The following is a 22,023-nucleotide window of genomic DNA, read 5'->3' on the forward strand; positions in this document are numbered from 1 at the left end:
TACTCCGAATTCAACAACATCAGAACCTGGTTAGGAACAAATTGTTAGGTTTTAGTGAGGGTTATATTAGATCTCTTTAAAGGACAAGTTCGGTATTTTACACTTAAAGTCCGGTTTCAAGATCGTTTCTGATGAAATAGAACGGTTAAGATTAAAATTTGGACACATGCTGCTGTCCCGAGAAATTTTGGTTTCTGTGGTTTCCGGGTCCACTATCCAGCAGTTTAAATCCAATTCTAATTAACACACCTGAACCAGCTAATCAAGGTCTTCAGGATAACTGGAAACTTCCAGACAAGAATGTTGGAGCAGTTTGAAGCTAAACTCTGCAGGACATTGGCCTTCCAGAAGCAGGTTTGGACACCCCTGCTATTACCGTGAGCGTTAAAATTTGGCACTAACTAATCTTGAACCTTTTGTACTGTGAACATAAAAGACACCTCAAATCCTGTAGCTTAAAGAAAGACGTGAGATTAAAGTAAGCAACCAGACAACTTACAACATGCTACAACCTTGCAGAGTTTGGTTCTATTCCTGCACCAACACAAATACCCCTAGTTTTCAAATAAGCCTGAAGGACTGGATTAGCTGGATCAGGGTTGAAGCTACACTCTGCAGGGTTGTGTAAACTACCAGTACACAAATCCTGGTTCCAAACAAGCCCCCAAAACTTGCTGGTCTCAAACTAAGGAACCCATAACCTTAGTGTGCAGAGTTTCAACTGCTCTCAAGGGGAGGTAATTCTGAAGGCTTCGATTAGCCGCTTCAAGGAGATTAGTTAGGGTTGGAGCTGAACTCTGCAGGACTGTGGCCCTCCAAAGCTACATCCAAAATCAGTAGGTACTAGATTTGATGAGGAATGAACTTTGCAACTGTTAAAAAGTACATTCTATATGAATGTAATCCAGGGTGTACTACATTCATCATGATGCCATTGTCATGTGATCTACAAGTATGTGTTGCTTTCTCCTGTTGTAAAAGTGTCTATTGGATGTGCACTTCAGAATCTAGGGAAAAGGTGGTAATTCGGGTACTTTCATCTACTGTTATGAATACTATAAGTTAAGCCATACTATTTTCATGTACTGTTTTTCACCTTCTACATAGTATGTAGGTATGAATATTCAGATGCAGGGCAAGAGCTGAGTTTGATACACTGCTAGCACATCTGGCCAGCACACTGAAAAGTGGCATGTACACACACCACTTTAAAAAAGTGCCAAACTATTCTAAGATATTGACAAATGCCGTTTATTTCAAGTATTATAACAATGAATAAATTGGCATAATGTACAGTGTAAATCATGTACAAGTGTCTGAGAACGCAAAATGCACTGTAGGACTGAGCTGGTGTGCAACCCTTAAACACTATAAACGCAAAACGACAGTTTAACAAAGTTGACTGAAAAGTGACTTAAATTTGTCCCTTAAACAAAAACGATAATAAAAACATATGCGACAGCAAATTCTTTAATCAATATTAAAAAAGCTCTGATAAAATAATTGTTTCCAAATTAGTTCTTCAGAGGTTAGCCAACAAGGTACTCCTGTACACGTGTGTAGTCAGGAAAAACAGTGAAGGCTACAGTCCATTTTTCTCCAGACCCATATTAACCACTTAGATATCTAACTCATAGGCCCATCACAAGTGCTACCGACAGGTTCTGTGCTATTAGTGTTGGACTCTGAACCGTTTTGCTCCGTTTCTGCACCTTCCTGCTTCATTTCTGCACCTTCCTGTTTTACAAGATCAGACTCTTGGCTCAGGCCCTCAGCATCTTCTGTGCTTCCTTCCTGGGTTTCTGTTGAACCGTCGGTCCTCTTCCCTTGTTTGTCACGGAAGACTTCCACCCCCACCATGCGGAGGTAATGAAGACGCTCATTACGTGGGACGAAAGCCCTGATGGAAGTTTTCCCTCTCCATCCGCACAAATCTATAGGACACTGAGGAGCATCATGATCCCTGGAGAGATGAGAAGAAATTAAAAGTTTAAGTTGATACAAGGGGGAAAAGAGCCAAAGAATGAGTGACAAAGGGGATGATGAGAGAAGGCAAGACAGAAAAAGGGGGAAGGAAAACGAGCAAATTATTGATCAGCTGCAGCGCAGACAGCGCCAGGAAACGGTCTGGAGTGTGACGGCGGCGGTTGGGGCACTTTTAAGAGCGTCTGTGATCAGATGGATGGAAAAAGAGAGTGAAAGATGATCAGGCGTGCAGTCACGTTTTCATATGGGGAGCCAGCAGCACGCTGCCAACAAAGGAGGATGACACCAGAGCGCCACGCGCCGCTAATCAGTGACATCAGAGCTGCTCTCCGCACTTAAGTCACTCACTGTGAGGAAAGTGTGCACACGTCAATGAGAAAATATGTGCTTTATGGGGGCTTGTATTAATGCAAAAATAAACTGGCATATTCAGATTGCCTTGATGGTGTGGGACTAATTTAGACATGTTGTATTGTGCAAAAGGAATTCAAGCATTGATGCTGTGCAGCAAACATTTATTAACCATACAGTATACAGTTGTTTTCTGTCATTTTGTTGACATTTTGGTGTTTAACAACTAATCACGGACTAAGTGCATCAGTACAAGTTCATTCTGTAGTTACATTATGGCTTGGCTTATTGTAATCTATAATAACTTTTGCATGGAGACAACGTGCCACTGCCAGTGATTTTTTTCTTAAATATTTGCCCCCTTGAAATAATTTCAATGTTATTAACATTTATAAACGACACTTCGTCCAACATACAACACAGCATGTTGTACATTTTTTCAATTTAATAAAACGTATACAGTGTCTAGAATACATTAAATACATAAATATCAAATAATTAAGTAAATAAAATATAAAAAATTAAATAAAATTAAATAATAATTTCAAATAAACATCCAAGTAAATAAAAATAAATATCAAAATAAAACAAATACCTAAAACATAATTTTAATAATGATCAAAAACAAAAATTAAAAATAATAAATACATTTACAATATCAAATTAATAGTTAAATATATAAACACATCTAAATGAATGAATGAGTTTTTTGCGGCATGTATATATTTTAGAATAATTTCCTAATTTCCTAGAAACCACAATCGGTCAGGTACATTTTAAACAAAAAATTAGTTAGCTGCTGCGAGTACCGAGCATGTCTCATGTGCTGCGAGTTAGCAATGATTTGGTTTTTTTTGCAGATTAGATTTACCGATTAAAATGTTGGGTGTGTTTGTGTGTGTGATACAAGGACACACTTTCCAGCTGGATTGACTAGTTTTCCACACAGTAAGGGCCATCAACGTGAAACATGACTGTCTGGTGGGCCAAACAATGAGCTTTCTGCTGAGAGAGACAATCAAGAGCTATTTATCTGTGAAGAGGAAGCCGGGTGCATCAGTTCGAGCCCTTTAATTATCAGACAAGGGGTGTAATGGCTACAAAGCGCTCAATCTCCATTCATTTGTCTCCTGACTGGCTGATGAATGGCAGGAATGCCATCGCAGAGCCCTCTGTGTACATACAACACTGTGAAAGTTCCTGCCCACCTAGCGAGCCATCTACCTAGAACGCATTTTAAGACTACAACTGATGAAGAGGCCGCTCCAGAAATAAAGAAAACCTAGGAAACAAAGCCGCTCCCTAAAATCAAATTTTGGTCAAAATCTAAGGCAGCATATGAAGAGTTTGGTTCCAAAACGCCATTTCTAAAAAAAATTAGTAACTGCAAAAATCAGTATTGTATCTGGTTGGTATTGAAAAGTCAAGGTTTAATTTTAAGTAAAATGCTATATCCGCCGTGTTATTCTGTCATGTTTTCTCCCTTTCTTTCCAAACTGCGACAAACGCCAGTCTCCCTTCTCTGCAGAATGCGATATATCCGCTCTCAACCAATCACAACGCACCATTCCACGCAATGTAAACAGTAACGGCAGCGTCTTAAATACACCCGGCTTCCTAGTTTTTCTTATCTATTTTGTACTTTTCGATCAACAAACAAACAAAAAAATGAATAATTTTGACAGCATTGATGAACCTGTGGTTGTTTCTGCGGTGGGTAAGAAACGTAAGGCATCGAAATCGAATCATTTACGTGAGGAGATCAAGAAGATGAGGCACTCGGGAGATGGAAAAATGTTTTCAATCTTCTTTACAGTTCTTAATAAAAATATTATACTAATAAACTTACATTGTTGTGTATTTTCAACAGTTTCAATATGAAAAAAAAAAACTTTTATATTGATTCAATGGATTAATTGCATTTTGATTTAAAAAAAAAATTGATTTATTGCAATTTGGGTAAAAATAATCCGTTTTTATAATAAATCTTTGAAAATCAAAACCTGGATTTTTTGTTATTTGTTATTATGACCTACAAAATGCTATGTGAAAGTTTGAAACAGAAAAGAGTGGTTTTCATCTTTCCACTTTCTTGGTAAAGAAAACCCATTTTTACTCAAATTAATCTAAATGGATTTATTGCGTTTTGGAACCAAACTCTTCATATACACCTTTTTTTTGCAACGAGGAAGTAAGCTATTTTCTGTCAATGTGCAAGACTTCCGATTCATTATCTGCTATAGGTAAGTAACTAGAAATATAAAGTGCAGTAAACTATAAAAATATCTGCGCTATAAACCAGTGTGTTTATACTTACGACAATAAAATACGGTAAGAAATACCCGTTTGCAATACCAAGCAGCATAACGAGCTGTTTTGCACAGCTACAAATAACTGGAGATGACACTGGAACCCAGACACATTCAATTTACAAATGGCTGCGCCCACTCTTGCGTTAAAAAGGTGGAGGATAGCCATCACATATTAATCCCTTTCCATTCAGAATCTTTCACTGAGCTCCTCACAATACATTTAGGAAATTCTTATTTTTTCAATATCTGTGTGCCATGCTTTTAATTCTTTGTGATGTTAGCTTAGCAACACGCTAACATCAAACTCTATTGGAATCAATTAGAGTCATGTCTGTTGTGTGCTTCATTTAGAGCTGCGGCCTTTGTATTCCAAACCAGTCACTTGTAGGTTACATTTTGGTTACGATGTTGCCTTAGAAGGCAGTTCACAGAGCTATGGTATGTCATATGGAAGAATGAGGCATAAGCCGCGTTTCCACCGCAGGAACTTTCCCCAGGAACTAGGAACTTTGGGGTGGTACTCCGTGTGTTTACACTGCAGGAACCAGGGTCTAAATGAAGTTCCGGGTAAAAATTCCCCCCCCAGAAAGTCCCTGCTGGCGAGGTAGTACTTTTTTAGAGTTCAGGAACTTTCGGGGTGGGACTTGTGCGCTGAACATGCTGATTGGTTCTTACCTTGTTCTCTCTGCCGGATGGAGCGCGTTCGTCCCATCCATCTCATGGTCAATGTCCGCTATAGCTGATAACAAACGTTGTCTACTTTTATATCTAGCATTACGAGCTTTCTGAATACGCTTTGGTATTAGTGTTCGTCTCTTTTCTGCCGTTTTGTTAATGACCTCGTTAGTAAACCAATAGATCGCACACAAAAGCAGCACAGCTCGAATCTCCTCAATACTTAAAACTCAAAACAGTACGCGCAGACTGGGAGGAGCAGTCGCACGCAGTTCAACGTCACCAGACTAATCTTCCCGGTACTTTAGTCCACTGTGTAAACGCAGTGAGCAACCGGTCCGGGGCAAAAAAAGTTCCTATGAAAAAAGTTCCTGGGACAAATAGTTCCTGGTAATTGCGGTGGAAACGCGGCTATAGACTGCAGACTAGATCAGAACTCAAGTCTAAAAGGTTCTTTACTCTTGTTCCAACACCCCCCACCCCACCCCACCCACACACAAAAAAATAACCAGTATGGTATTATGGATTATAAACACGAGCACTTACTTTGGATCTGGTAAGTATCGTAAAACAATGCTGCCCATGTCTGGAGAAAGAGAGAACAACATGAATTTCAGAAATATATTTTAACATTAGTGACGTTTGCAACATGACAAACATCACAACTTTGTTGTCTGTAAGATGATGCTGAACTTTATGGAAGGGATTCAAAGCCAATGGTACTGGACACATTGGCAATACCAATTACTATGACAAAATTAGTACATGACATGATGTATTTGCATATTAATTTAGTTAAAACAATTTTTTTTAAAGTAATCTCTCTCTATATATATACACACACACATACAGTATCTCACAAAAGTGAGTAAACCCCTCACATTTCAACAAACATTTTAGTATATCTTCTCAAGGGGCAATACTATAGAAATGAAACTTGGATATATTTTAGAGTAGTCAATGTGCTGCTTGTGTAGCAGTATATATTTACTGTCCTCTGAAAATAACGCAACATACAGCCATTATCGTCAAAATAGCTGGCAACAAAAGTGAGTACAGCCTAAGTGATAATAGCTGTATGTCATTTAACCATGCAAAGCCACGTCGTATTCATCATGTTTTTGTCTGCTTGACAGGACCATACTAATTTGTGCATCTTGTATTAGAGCAGGTCAAATTTGTACTTTGAGTACAATTCTCTTATACTGGCCACTGGATGCAGGGCTCGCAAAATCTCAAAATCGCTGGTAGCCCTTCGGGCAGGCACTCTTCAAATTTTGGTAGCCCAAAATGAATTTTACTAGCCCAAATAAAAAGACAATTTTTAATGTAGAAAATTGGTTAGGAGTAAAAACAATCAAAATCTTTTTTTAAAACACAAATATCAACAATTGGATATAAAATAATCAAATTAGAATCATCAATACAAATATGCATCTGGTTCTAACTGAACTGAAATGTGTGTGACCAGTATGAAACACGAATCAGTCTGTCTGCGACTCAGCCCCCCGTTTAATCCCACCAGTCACAATTGTGACCGCATATCTTTTTTTATTTCTGGATGCTCTAAAAATGTTATTGACTGAGGCAAGAAATTCAACTTTTAAATGATAAAATAGATGGTCTTGATTAATATCTATTAATGTCAAGTGACTAGTGTGAAAAGTCACATGACCAGATCAGTTTACTTCCTACTTGCACATCTAGAAGAAGATGTCTTCCTCAGACTACTCCAAAAAGTAGTATGTAAAACATCTTAATTAACAGATAGAAACTATCATATTTTGTACATATCTTCTTTAAAGGGTCTACTACTGATATATTTTGAGAATTATACTCCTGCATAGATATTTTGTGTTAACGGTCACAAATGTGACCGGTAGTATAACAGCGCTTCAATTGAAAACACAGGTTTTGGCTGTTAATCCTACACCTGTGAGGTGGATGGATTATCTCGGCAAAGGAGAAGTGCTCACTAACACAGATTTAGACAAATTTGTGAACAATATTTGGGAGAAATAGGCCTTTTGTGTACATAGAAAAGTCTTAGATCTTTGAGTTCAGCTCATGAAAAATGGGGGCAACAACAAAAGTGTTGCGTTTATAATTTTGTTCAGTGTAGTTATCAGTATCCCAGAAACTTTCAATGTGTTGGACCTTCTAGACGTGCGTGACGCCCCCTCCACCCTCCCCCCAGTCATTGAAAGTGACTGTGATAGTGACGGCTCAGATAGGGAGTACCATAGGTGAAACGGCCCATTTGCCAGGTAGACTATTGAATGGCGATGCAGAGGTGAACTATCTGGAGGATTAGGCAGATGTTCATGAGAACCCAGTGGTGTGCTAACCTGGCCCTAGCCAGATGAATTTCGCTCCGCCTAGCTTCACTCACATCCATCTGGAACCTCTTCCATTGAGAGTGATTTCTCCAACCAACTTTATGGTTTAGCCAATCAGGACGCAGGGCGGGAGTTTCATAGATGTGACGTAGTGGAGAAGCGACCGTGAGACTGTTTTGATTCAGACAACAATGGCGGCTCGCATCGAGGAAACAAGCGTTAACATTGATGCTGTTAACATTGATTTCATCCGTGTTGTCCAATCTACCTAATATTGTTTCATTAAAAGAACATCAGAGAACGGCTCTTAAGGCTTTTGTTGGTGGAAACGATGTTATATAGATCAGTGCCTTCTCCCGACCGGATTCTTCAGCGTCACGGGTTGGCTTCGGTGTGAGTGGTTGAAATAGCACGTCGATAAAGATGACAGACAAGTGGCTTATCCAATCATATGCAAGGATTTTTGATTAGGCCCAGCCTTCTGAAACGCCATTTCAATGGATCGGTTCCAGATGGATGTGAGTGAAGCTAGGCGGAGCGAAATTCATCTGGCAAGGGCCAGGTTAGTGGTGTGCCCCACACGACCACAAACAACCCTTTCTACAACGTACGGCCCATCTTCAGTGCACTGAATGAGTGGATGTTTTAGAATGTATTGTGTAAATGGGTCTAACTGAAGAAATTTTATGAATTCTGACTATGGTGTTTCCCACTTTTGTGACCGAGTATAAAACCTAATATTTCACTAACTTAACCAACATAAAATCAAAAAGGGCATAATGTTTGAGTGTTAGGGAGGCCTAAGGAGTGAAATGCATGTACTCAAATTAAACGGGTAAAAAAAAAAAAAAGGTAACACTTTAGCTTAGGGTCTAATGCTCACTATTAACTAGTTTTATTAACATGCAGATGGCAGGGTTTTATAATCACTGAGGTCCCGGATGTGAGGTAGGCTAGTGGTGTTTGGGGGTTATCCCCTGATAAAAATTAATTTCTCTGATCTACATGCATTTTAAGATGTTTTGAATGCCAAAAAAAGGATAAGATATAGCTTTAAAACCAAGTCAGCGGGCAGTAGATTATTTGTCAATACCTGCTCTCACTTCTTATCCATTACTCTTTCTTTTCCTCTCAGTCTCCTCATCTTGCCCTGTCTCTTCCCTCCTGAAGCTTAACTTTTTTCAGCTACAAATTGTATTATATTAATTCTCAACATGTACACATTTATTATTAATCTTGTGCCTAACATGATGAAAACGGCTTTGTTAATGTGTCTTGTCCCCTCACAATGACAGTAAACTAATTATTACATTAGTCACGTTACATAGGCCTATTTTCAGTTCAAAATGGCGAAATTAGACAAAAGTATAGTTTGTCTGATTATTTTTGTCATTCGTTTAACATTTATGACCTAAAAAAACTGTCAAATATGAAATGTTTAGTTGACCGTAAACTGAAGCGTCAGTCACTCTGCTAAAATTCGCACGCAGCAGCTTCTGTGAACAAAGCCCGCCTACTTTGATTTGATTGGTCACCTCAAATATTCTGACATTGACAGACCAAATGAACACACCTGTCCTGTTTCTGACGTGCGCTCTGCTCGCACGCGCGCGCCGCTACGAATTGAAGATGAAGAACACGCTGAATCTGATTAACAAGACTGAAGCGAACAGGAATTTGTGTAGCTTACACTTAATCACACATTTTTATGGGGGCTAGGCAGAAGTTTAGGGGGGGATTTGATTACACTATTTCAGATAGCCCGTCGGGCAGACCGGTTATGCATTTTAGTAGCCCGACTATAAAACACAATAGGCCAGGGACGTCGGGCTAGTGATTTTGCGAGCCCTGTGATGTTCAACCTCAGTGGCACCTCATGGCAAAGAACTCTCTAAGGATTTGAGAATTAGAATTGTTGCTCTCCACAAAGATGGCCTAGGCTATAAGAAGATTGGTAACACCCTGAAACTGAGTACATGCCAGGGTCATACAGAGGTTTTCCAAGACGGGTTCCACTTTGATAGACTCTTGCGAGGCCTGTTCCAAGAAGTTGAGTCCTTATGCAGTGAGTCAGGTGCAGAAGCTAGCTTCAAAAAACAAACGCATGAGTGCTGCCAGCATTGCTTTAGCAGAAGCGGAAGGTCAGCTTGTCAGTGCTCAGACCATACACCGCACACTGCAACAGGTCAGTTTGCATGGCTGTCGTCCCAGAAGGAAGCCTCTTTTGAAGCTGGCTCAACAAGAAAGCCCGCAAACAGTTTGCTGAAAGCAACTGGTCCAAGAGCATAAATTACTGGAACCATGTCCTGTGGCCTGATGAGACTAAAGCCCTATTCGCATGGGATTAGTATTATCTGGGGAGCTCGTGTGAATTTGAAATTCGGCGAAATATGGTAGGTTATTTGCGGGGGAATTTTTACTTTACAAATTACAGACATGGCCGATTCGCACAGGATTAAGATCACAGACAACCTCTGCAATTATTACAAATGACTAGAGGTCACCAGGTAATACTTATCCCGTGCGAATAGGGCTTAAGATAAACTTGTTTGGCTCAGATTGAGTGCCAAGAAAACTGTCTTGCCTACTGTCAAGCATGGTCTGGGGCTGCATGAGTGCTGCTGGTACTGGGAAGCTGTGCTTCATTGAGGGAAACATGGATTCCAACATGTACTGTGACATTCTGAAGCAGAACATGATGCCCTTGCTTTAGAAACTGGGCCGAATGGCTTGATAAGGAGCCCAAACACACCGCCAAGATGACAACTGCCTTGCTGAGGAAGCTGAAAGTGAAGGTGATGGAGTGGCCAAGTATGTCGCCAGACCTGAACCCTACTGAGCACCTGTGGGGCGTCCTCAAGCGGAAGGTGGAGAAGCGCCATGTGACTAATATCCAGCAGCTCCGTGATGTCATTATGGGGGAGTGGAAGAGGATCTCAGCAACAACCTGTGCAGCTCTGGTGAACTCCATGACCAGGGGGATTAAGGCAGTGCTAGATTACAATAGTGCTCAAACAAATATTGACACCTTGGACACAGTTTTGACATGTTCACTTAGGGTGTACTCACTTTTGTTGCCAGCTATTTTGACAATAATGGCTGTATGTTGCATTATTTTCAGAGGACAGTAAATATATACTGCTACACAAGCAGCACATTGACTAATCTGAAAAATATCCAAGTTTCATTTCTATAGTATTGCCCCTTGAGAAGATATACTAAAATGTTTGCTGAAATGTGAGGGGTGTACTCACTTTTGTGAGATACTGTATATAATACCACACTCTTATTGTTTATTACAGATTTTCTTTTTAGAGCTTCTTTCTATACATCTATCCACCATCCTATAATGTGCATGTCATTTTTTAAATGCATACAATTAAATGTAGTAATGAATCAGGAATTAACATCTTACAATTCTAATTAGTTTGTGTGTCTGTTATGATAGCATAATGACATCTTTAGAGTTCACTCATCTTCTCAGCATTCAAAACTGTACATTTTAACAAGGCCAAGAATCCATAAATAGCACTGACCAAGTTTCTTGGCGTGACTGTGAGCGTCATCTCCAAGCTTTCTGAGGAAGGGGTTCTCCTCCGTGAGAAGAACCTTCACGTCCTCTACACTGATGTTAATGATTCGGGCTCTGATGTAGGGGCATAGTGTGTAAATGCCCTGGAGAAAGACATCAGCATAGAGTCAAGGATTGCGCACACACACACACGCTCTGAGAAAAGCATGTAACCTCAGGATGATTAAGTCTAGTTCAAAATGCATTTCCATTTCTCTTTCCCATTAATTCAGCCCTGGAAAGTAACAGACACATTTGAATCCATTTCTTCATCTATGGGAAGATGGAATAAATACACATACACATTCAGATAACAGATCTTACTCTAGTTAAAAATCAATACATTGTTGTGGAAAATGGAAATGGACGTTCCCTCTAGAGCAGACAGAAAGGCAAGCTGAGGTTATTAACGGCATGTTGAGATTAACTCGTTTCCCTATAGACCACTGAACCTAGTTTGAGCAAAAAAACATCTGAGACATTGAGTATTGCTTTAATTATAAACAGATTATTGCTGTACGACTTAAAGCCTTTTTGGTTAAAATTGCATGTGAAATTCAACCATTATACCTTCCAGAAATATCTTTGGGATTAGAATGCTTCTTCTCAACTTTTAAAAAATAATCGATTTTAAAATATATTTTTTTCAATATTTTGGTTGTATGCAATGCACAACAACTACATAAAGCATTATTTAAATCAAACTATTTTAAACACACCCACCTCCTGCGCCAGTCTGAAAGCACAACCAAACTCTTCTCCATCAGAATTTCTGGACCAGACCTTAACTCCTGTGTTTATAACCTGCAGAAAGACAGAAAATGTGAAAACTCTCCATTTACAACAGCATATTACTTCATTATTATTATTATTAATTATATACATTAAAAGAGTACATTATTACAAGTAATCGTAATAACATTATTTTATGCATAAAATAATAATACATAATAAAAAAATACATAAAATGTATATATTAATAAAAAATAGGATTTGAGTATTATCATATCAGCATCACCGACTATTACATGGCAGATACATATTAAACATTTAACAACATAATATCATAAGTACAACAAAATGAAAACAAACCTGAACAACAAAAATAATAATAATTATAATTATAATACAAAATGAGTACAATTATATAAACGATTCTTTAAAAAAATCTGGACCCATAAATAAGTCCATAAAAGTTTGTCCTGATAAAAAGCGCTGTCTCATAACATTAAAGAAAATGTTTTACAGACAAGTTGGTACTACAGTATTAACATTATGGTTCTTCTTCACCCTTCATATATTTATAAAAACAAATATAATTTTGATAAAATAAGCAGATAGATAGATAAACAGACAGACAGATAACTACCCAAATACCATATTAACATGTTAATTCCTCTGAGCACAAATAATGCACCAAAGGATATGTATAAGTGTTTACAGTGTGGTTCTTTGTTCTAATGTATCTCCAGTGATGTCTGTTTACATTAGCAGCAGATGGTTGTTTCATACTTGATGAATGTGAAGGCACTAGAGCACAGATAGAGATGAGATCATAGCGAGGCTGCTGTCCCCATCTGCCTATGCGCCATCCTCAATCACTACTAGCACTGATGAAGGACCTTCAGAGAGAGAGAGTGAGTGTGTGTGTGCTCTTGCCTTCATTCTCTCACTGTTGTTGAGCAGAACATTGCGGAGCTCTTTAGACACCATGTACAGGTTCCTCTTCTTCCCTTCGTGGGTTCGAGTCAACACGTTAAGCATGGGGAAATCTGGAGACAGGTCGTAAAAAGCTCTGGAACAGACAAAGAAATATCACAGGATAAAAAAAATCAGGGCTAAACAGAGGGGAAAAAAATGCACATATGCGCACAGCGCTGAACATGCTGCGACATATGGAGCAGAGGCATTGTCTCCCACAAGTCAAAATGGCGGGTTGTCAGTGCTGTGGCACTGTGCATCTGTGTGAGAAAATAAATAAAATTCATCACAAACAAAAGACAGTGTCACAATGACTGAATGATAATGATCACATCATCCATTCATGTGATTGGTCACATAGGATGAATAGCGCAATAGGTAACCACTCATATTTTTACACACATAAAGCTCCAGCCTACTCAGAGTGTATATATATATTCAGGCATCGGGAACACCGTGGCATCAGACGAATAAAACATAAAAAAACACACAAGCAAGATATGAGAGTATTTGTAAAAGCAGTGTGTGTGTTGAGCAGAGAGGTTTTGTCCATGGAGAGGAGAGGCACTCACTGGATGGGAGGAAAGATGGGGTCATCCTCTGTCAGAAACACAAAAGGATCCTCTTTGAAGCCAAAGAGTTTCATCTTCTTTGGAGGAGGGGGGCTGGAACAGACAGAGCACTTCGTGTCAATAGAAAGCACAGTAAGTGCAGAAGAATGTAACACCGTCCACCAGGGGGCACTGACATTGACACTACAAGTGAGGCCTGAATATGGCTGTTTGGAATGGTTGCTGCCTGCAAGCAGAGGTGGAAAGTAACAAATTACATTTACTCGCGTTACGTAATTGAGTCGTTTTTTTGTGTACTTCTACTTTAAGTAGTTTTTAAAATCTGTACTTTTACTTAAGTACGTTTTGTTTGAAGTTTTGTACTTCGCTACATTTTAAATCATATCCGTTACTGAGTAAAAAAAAAAAAAAAAAAAATACAAGGAAAAAAAAGAGAAAAAAAAGAATCACACTCCGGAAACTACTGCATTGGTTGAAGGGCGGAAGAACAAACGCGCAAGAAAGGTGACGCAGACACAGCTGAGGTAAAAGCGCCCTCGAATTATTATGAAGCGAATTATGACAAGTATGGAAATACTTTGTAGAAAAAAAGCGTGGTTGTCCTCGAGGATAGATATCCAATTTGGAAAAAATGTGGACGCAAAGTGGCTGCAAAAGGAGGATACATAGGTGTGGCGAGCAGGACGAGGCCGAGTGACGTGAGAGCGGCGCGAGGCCGGTGGCGTGAGTGGTAATGAGCGACACCTGTGAGACGCACCGGTCTCGCATCTCTCACGGAGGAGCGGAGGCATAAAGGAGGAGCGACGACGGTGAAGATCGAGAGAGGAACAGGCCTTATTTTATGTTGTGTTTTGTTTCTGTGGCCAGCAGTCGTCCGTGAGGGGCTGCTGGCTTTACTTTCATTTTGTATTTGTTTATTTTATTATTAAAGTGTTGAATGTTCACCGGTTCCCGCCTCTTTCTTCCCATAACATCTGAACCCCGTTACATTGGTGCCGAAACCCGGGAGGAAGGAGGGACACGCTGTCGGAGAGCCCTCGCTGCTGAGGGGGATCGCGGTGCTGAGGAGGTCGGGTAGCACGAGGGAGCCATGGCCGCCGATTGTTGCCCGAGGCGATGGTGCTGGAGCGATGTAACAGCAGGTGGGACAGGGACCTCGCTGCCGTGCTCCTGGGTCGAGGAGGGGTGCCTGCTGTCCGAGAGGGAGCGGAGGAGTCGCACCCGTTCGCCGTGGGCCGGAGCCTGTTGCCGTCGGCCTGATGGGGGCGGAGCAGGGAACGGAGGACTCGCTGCCGGCTGCCCTCGACCGGAGGAGCCATCGCCGTCCGCCAGGAGGCGGAGGAGTGTCGAACCTTTCCCCAACGGATGTCCAGTACCATCGCATGGCACCGCGAGTGAGTCTCTCAGCTGGCTGAGGACCGAGCGGCAGTGTGTCCGGGAACCGGACCATGATTTTTTATTTTTTTTTTCTCTCTCCCCTCTCTCGTATCTGTCGCTCCTCATGCTTCCGTCTCCTGTTCTCTCGCCTCGTCTATCCATACCCCCAGGTGCCGCGGCCACCGTGATCGGTTCCCCCGGAGGGGGGGGGAGTAGAGCGCAGTCTCGTGGGTACCCCCCGGCCTGCGAGGGGCGATGGGGGTATGTGGCGAGCAGGACGAGGCCGAGTGACATGAGAGCGGCGCGAGGCCGGTGGCGTGAGTGGTAATGAGCGACACCTGTGAGACGCACCGGTCTCGCATCTCTCACGGAGGAGCGGAGGCATAAAGGAGGAGCGACGACGGTGAAGATCGAGAGAGGAACAGGCCTTATTTTATGTTGTGTTTTGTTTCTGTGGCCAGCAGTCGTCCGTGAGGGGCTGCTGGCTTTACTTTCATTTTGTATTTGTTTATTTTATTATTAAAGTGTTGAATGTTCACCGGTTCCCGCCTCCTTCTTCCCATAACATCTGAACCCCGTTACAATAGGACACCATCCCTCCTGCAGATAAAGGTATGTCCCGATGATTATAACTTAAGGCCGAATGACTTACATGATGCAGAGGGAATCCCGGAATCCAGTCATGAAAATGGAATTTACATAACGCAGATGTCACGTAAAACACGCAAAATAATGGATGGATGAATGCATGGAAAGTAGAACTGTGCAATAAATCCAATCGCGACATGGTCTGTGAATGTTTAAGCACAAAAATACTGCATGTAAATATATAACCTATTTGTTCTGCTGAGCTGCGCCGCTTTGTCTACTACATACTCAAGTATGCGTGACGCTCGGTGTTCTCACAAACAATTTGAGGATATGAATACATGGACATTTCCAGAGCTGCTCTGAGAGAACGCCTAATGAGCATTTTTTCATAATTTTATTTGAGAAAAACCATTATCAAATACACTTTGAAACGGGTCTTCACTACAACCTGTCAAAATAAAAGTTCGGTTTTACTAAGGAGAAATTCTGGGCATACAATAGAACGTACTTCTCAAAATAATAACAACAACAATAATACATTTTATTTAAACATTATTTAAAGGAATATATTTTTTGTCCATGGTTTAATTTAGTAAATCTGTTTTTGCAGCACTTCCCCAAAAATAAAAGGACACAAAGTTTAAATTTACATTTGATTATTTACCACCGTTTTTGATAATATATTATTTGGATTAAATCATAAAAAGAAACATTAATTTTCTGAATAAAATACATTTCATAGGACTATATTATTCTTAAACATTTTAATAAATTATTAATGTTAAAAATAAGTTGTTAATCTAATTCATTATCAATTATTGAATTTAATTGATTAGACATGTTTTATTGAAATTTTAATAAACAAAACAAACAAGGTTTCAAGGTTGTTATAGTAAAAGCATTTGTTCAACCAAAAAAAACCCTGTTTTCATTAATGTAACTGTCATTTTAACTAATGATAATAATAATAACCAGTGGTGGAATGTAACGAAGTACAAATACTTCGTTACTTTACTTAAGTACATTTTTCACATATCTTTACTTAAGTAGAATCAATAGTGTATACTTATTACTTTTACTTCGTTACATTTTGCAGCAATTATTATACTTTCTACTCCACTACATTTCTACAACGTTCTGTTACATTTTCTGATCAGTTTTCCCCTCTGCCAAAACGTCATCCTGACCGTCCGTTCGTTGTACGTTTGTCTCACCAGTGAAGTTTGGTTGCCATATCAACCCGGTCACACTAAATGCATCCCTATAACACGCAGTGTGTTTATCGTGCAATTTATATGCGGAAATTTGTTTTTAAGTGCATAGGATACGCATGGGTAGATTTAGCAGTGGTGGAGGAAGTACTGAATCTCAGTACTTAAGTAAAAGTACAAATAACCAGAGACATATTTACTTTAGTAAAAGTAGAAGTACCACAATGACAACCCTACTTAAGTAAAAAGTACCTGATTTTAAATGTACTTTAAGTATTAAAAGTAAAAGTACTTGCATAACAATTTATTCTCTTAATGTCTATATTCTAATGATTAATAAAACAGTTAATTCTAACTCATTCAACCTAATACTCATATAATGATGTTCAATATGATGGAAAAGCAGTTATATTTTAAGTTTGTCACCATTTCTGATCAAGCTTACTATATAGCCTACCCTTACTATATACGGCATATATATATATATATATATATTAGTGCTGGGCAACGATTACATTTTTTAACCGCGATTAATCGCATGATTTTCTTGCGATTAATCGCGATTAATCGCATTGATACGCGCAAACTTTAATAATGAATTCTAAAGTAGTGTACTACTCACTTTTGATTTAAATGTACTGCTATATACACAAAAGTGTAATAACATGTGGTTTGCAAAAACTTTAAACAAATAAGGTGCTTTATACCAGCAGTATTCCCTTTACACAGCAATAAAATATTTATTGTAAATCTCAACCTAAACATTAATGTAATCAAATCAAATATTAAAACAAAGCTATTTGCCACTGCCAGGGCAGTTTACCTTTTATCTAGCTTGTTAAAACGAGTCCAGTTTTCTTGGTTTTTTTCTTAACACGTATCAACAGGTGTCTTTTAGCAGCAGAAACAGTCTGTGTAGTCAGATGTCATGAGATATAAGTCGACCAACGTTACTTCTCTGATAGTAGCGTTTGGTCATGCCATGGTTTCCCACGTACACTAAGATTGCATTAAACAGAGATAAAGCCCAATTTATACTTCTGCGTCGAACTTACGTCGTACCCTGACTTGCACCTCTCCAAAAATGTAACAACGCGTCAATTCTACGCGTGCCGCAAGCGCTGTGATTGCTAGAACCGCTCCACGGGTTTCACATGCTCCCTCTGCATGTGTAATTGCGCGTCAACGCGGACAACGACGCAGAAGTAAAATCAACCAACGTAGTGTATAGCGACACTACGAACAATACAATACACTACGAACGACACAGAAGTATAAATCAGCCTTTTAGAGTGAGGTGAATTGGTCGAGCGCAAGGTGCAGCGACAAGCAGGTGCGTTCTGTGAAACTGTTGCGGTCATGCTCGCCTCACGCGCTCGCCTCACGCACGCGCCCGCGCGTTGCCGAAGTTGAATTGTCTAAAAGGACTTTGATTGTCTATAACTTTTTGTACACGACGCGCAGTACAAATCATTGGAAGAGAGACTGATCATCGGCTCGCTGTTTGTGAGTTTCCAATATTTAAAAGTTATCAGGACATCAACAGAAGGGAATTCATATTGCAGAGCATCCCCGCTAAACTACACGCAGGCACATCAGGTAAAGTTATGTATAATTTTAATTTAAGTTAAAAAGACTACAGCTGCGTAGCGCACAGAAGCCGTTGCCGTGGTTACTATCCATAGAGCGCCTGTCATTCACTCGCGGAGCGCTGTCTCCCTTTCTGTTCACCTGACCTGAGAGAACCTGCCAAAGCCCCTCCACTGCTGGTTTGGGTGGGTTATTTGCTGGCTGACCAACATCCCACCCCTCCTGTGATCATGGTTTGACTGTAGGCCTATGTCTTATTCAGAGCCAGTGTGCAACGGACTTTTAAAATAAAAAAATAAAAAAAACTGCGTTAACGTGCGATAACAAAATTGTCGGCATTAATTAATAAATGCGTTAACGCAATAATAACGCGTTAACTTGCCCAGCCCTAATATATATATATATATAAACTAGGGCTGTCAAATGATTAATCACGATTAATCACACCCAAAATAAAAGTTTGTGTTTACATAATATATGTGGGTGCACTGTGTATAATTATTTTGTATATATATAAATACACATACATGCATGTATATTTAAGAAAAAAAAAATTTATTTATATATAAAATATTTATATTTATATATAATATAAATTATATATACATCTATATACAGTATATACATGAAAATATTTCTTAAATATATACAAGCATGTGTGTGTATTTATATATATATAAAATAATTATACACAGTGCACCCACATATATTATGTAAACAAAAACTTTTATTTTGGATGTGATTAATCACGATTAATCATTTGACAGCCCTAATATAAACACATATTATGTTAAAACGCCGTATATGACGGCGTTTGGCTGTAAACGCGATTCATTCATGGCGTAATTCTGAACCTCTTGGCTTGCCATACTAATCCTAACCAAACGTATAATACACACGCACCCCACATCACTACTAAACCTACCTTTCTTTTACTGTCTATGAAACCTACCAATGCGTTTCCTATGCATGTAAAAAATAATTTTCGCGTATAAATTGCACGATAAACACACTGCGTGCTATAGAGACACATTTAGTGTGACCGGGTTGATATATCTATGGCAACCAAACTTCACTGGTGAGACAGAAACGTGCGATGAACGGACGGTCAGGATGACGTTTTAGCAGGGGAAAAATTGATCAGAAAATGTAACGAAAATGTAACAGAACGTTGTAGAAATGTAGTGGAGTAGAAAGTATAATAATTGCTGCAAAATGTAACGAAGTAAAAGTAAAAAGTATGCACTATTGATTCTACTTAAGTAAAGTACAGATACATGAAAAAATTACTTAAGTAAAGTAACGAAGTATTTGTACTTCGTTACATTCCACCACTGAGATTTAGTAGTGGTGTGGGGTGCGTGTGTTGCCTATTATACGTTTGGTTAGGATTAGTATGGCAAGCCAAGAGGTTCAGAATTACGACATAAATTAATCGCGTTTACAGCCAAACCCCGTCAAATTAAGCTTGATGTGATGTATATTGCCTAATTGCAAGCTTGTTCAGAAATGGTGACAAAAACTTAAAAAATAACGGCTTTTCCATCATTATTGAACATCATAATAGGAGTATTAGGTTGAATGAGTTAGGATTAACTGTTTTATTAATCATTAGAATATAGACATTAAGAGAATAAAGTGTTATGCAAGTACTTTTACTTTTAATACTTAAAGTACATTTAAAATCAGGTACTTTTTACTTAAGTAGGGTTGTCATTGTGGTACTTCTACTTTCACTAAAGTAAATATGTCTCTTGTTATTTGTACTTTTACTTAAGTACTGAGATTCAGTACTTCCTCCACCACTGATAAAAACCATAATTTAATAATACCGTTTATTTATTTAATAATTGATTAATACTGTAAATCGTGATATTTTCTGAGACGTTATCATACTGTGAAAATCTCATACCATTACAACCCTACACGGGGGATTCCCCCACCCCACCCCGCTGTTAAAAAAGTAACTCAGTAACTTTTACTTCGAGTAAATTTTAAATGAGCTACTTTTTACTTTTACTTGAGTAGATTTTTAGACCGGTACTTTTACTTGTACTTAAGTAAAATTTAATTGAAGTAGTAGTACTTTTACTTGAGTAGAATATTTTATTACTCTTTCCACCTCTGCCTGCAAGTGTACTAGTATGCCTACCTAGTATGTGAAACAGATTATGCAAAGATGTAGGCATCTACATGTGATCACATAATCACACAAGTATTATTCACATGAAATTGTGCCAGTTGCAACTCAAAATAGTATGGCATCATGTTTTTCTTAAATACTGCTTTTATTTTCCCATTAAGGAGCCATTTAAAAGTCAGATGAAAAGGAAGTTGAGTTTGTTTTTTCTTCTCTATTGTGACGTATATCCAAGTGAAAAATTTCCTTGATGCATTATTAAATGCACAGCACAGAAAGAACAAAATTAATGAACAGCAGAGAGAACAATAGGGTGCCTGAACAAGGTGCCGCCGTACGCTCACATATACACCTGGCTAAGGACACTCACCCACAGACATTGTCTTTCTTGACCTCTGAAGGGTCAGGGGTATCTGGGACAGACGGCTTTCCCTCTGCAGGAGTCTCTCCCTCCACCGCTTCAACAGGGGTGTCAGGAGACAAGCCGTCTGATGGAGGGACCTCAGCTGGAGACGCCCCCATCTGTAGCTCTTCTGCGGGAGCCACATCACTGGAGGCGTTCACATCCTTATTACGAAGCTACAGAGAGACAGACAAAGAAAGGACAGAGACAAAGGTATCGATGAGCATACGCTAGCTTCCCATTTCAAATGCAATGACATATAAGGTGGATTCATCCAAGAAAATGGGCTTGTTAGTAATTGAATTGTAAATAAAAAAAGATAACATAAATGCACTCCCTTACAACTTCAATGCTCTGTTTGCATTTTATATAATATGATGTATAAAGTCTGCATTTTCTAATACCTTTGGGTAACGGCGGTTCCACGGCATGGGCTCCTTCTTAACTAACACAGCCACAAAAAAACCACCAGTGTTCTGGTGATGGGGCAGTATTCTCATACTGAAAACACAAAGCAAAGCACCATAACACTGTTACAACTTAAAATCAGTGTAAATTGGGTTCACACACCCCTGTGAGAGTTTACTCAACATTTGTATCGCTCCACTAGTACTGTGGTGGTATACTACCATCTGGTGGAGGGTTTTGGTAAGACACACTACAGCCCTAGAGGCTTGTGAAAAGCATTTTGTATCATATGTGTGTAACATATATATGATCAAAAGGAACTTGCCATCTCTCCAGTCTCATATCCGCCAGCTTCTCTGGGTCTGTTGGTGGAAACATGGTGGGTCTGATTTGGGTGTGTCGACTTTTTGGCACCTCTGACCAGTCAGAAAACCACTGACCCTCTTTCGTCATTACCTATATAAGAGCAGAGCAAGATTACACTATCGTTCAAAAGTTGTTGTTTTTTTAGTTATTTGGAAATAAAATTATATTTTCATTAAGCAAAGATGCATTAAACTGATTAAACATGACAGTAGAGGCATTTAGGCAAATAAATGCAGTTCTTTTGAACAATCTATTTGTCAAAGTATCCTGATTTTTTTCCACAAATATTTGTCAGCAAAACTGTTTACAACATTGATAATAAAAAATGTTTCTTGAGCACCAAATCAGCTTGTTAGAATGATTCCTGAAGGATCATGTGACACTGAAGACTGGAGTAATGATGCGGAAAATACAGCTTTGCCATCACAGA

General features: G+C 39.2%; 1 protein-coding gene across 1 annotated transcript in view; it reads right to left on the reverse strand.

Moving 5' to 3' along the window:
• Nucleotides 1-1,235: 1,235 nt before the first annotated feature.
• LOC130087909 (RNA cytosine-C(5)-methyltransferase NSUN2-like) overlaps nucleotides 1,236-22,023 on the reverse strand; it is a 35,802-nt gene continuing 15,014 nt past the window's right edge. The window contains exons 11-19 of the mRNA XM_056254451.1: nucleotides 21,553-21,683; nucleotides 21,224-21,320; nucleotides 20,787-20,995; nucleotides 13,508-13,600; nucleotides 12,894-13,029; nucleotides 11,958-12,038; nucleotides 11,200-11,338; nucleotides 5,871-5,910; nucleotides 1,236-1,963 (exon numbers count right to left, since the gene is read on the reverse strand). Of these exons, the coding sequence (XP_056110426.1) occupies nucleotides 1,627-1,963; nucleotides 5,871-5,910; nucleotides 11,200-11,338; nucleotides 11,958-12,038; nucleotides 12,894-13,029; nucleotides 13,508-13,600; nucleotides 20,787-20,995; nucleotides 21,224-21,320; nucleotides 21,553-21,683 (1,263 nt within the window). The 3' untranslated portion in view covers nucleotides 1,236-1,626. The remainder of the gene's footprint in view (nucleotides 1,964-5,870; nucleotides 5,911-11,199; nucleotides 11,339-11,957; nucleotides 12,039-12,893; nucleotides 13,030-13,507; nucleotides 13,601-20,786; nucleotides 20,996-21,223; nucleotides 21,321-21,552; nucleotides 21,684-22,023) is intronic.

The sequence above is a fragment of the Rhinichthys klamathensis genome, unplaced genomic scaffold, assembly GCF_029890125.1.
Source record: "Rhinichthys klamathensis goyatoka isolate OS25496 unplaced genomic scaffold, OSU_Roscu_1.1 h1tg000111l_1, whole genome shotgun sequence".
NCBI lineage: Eukaryota > Metazoa > Chordata > Actinopteri > Cypriniformes > Leuciscidae > Rhinichthys > Rhinichthys klamathensis.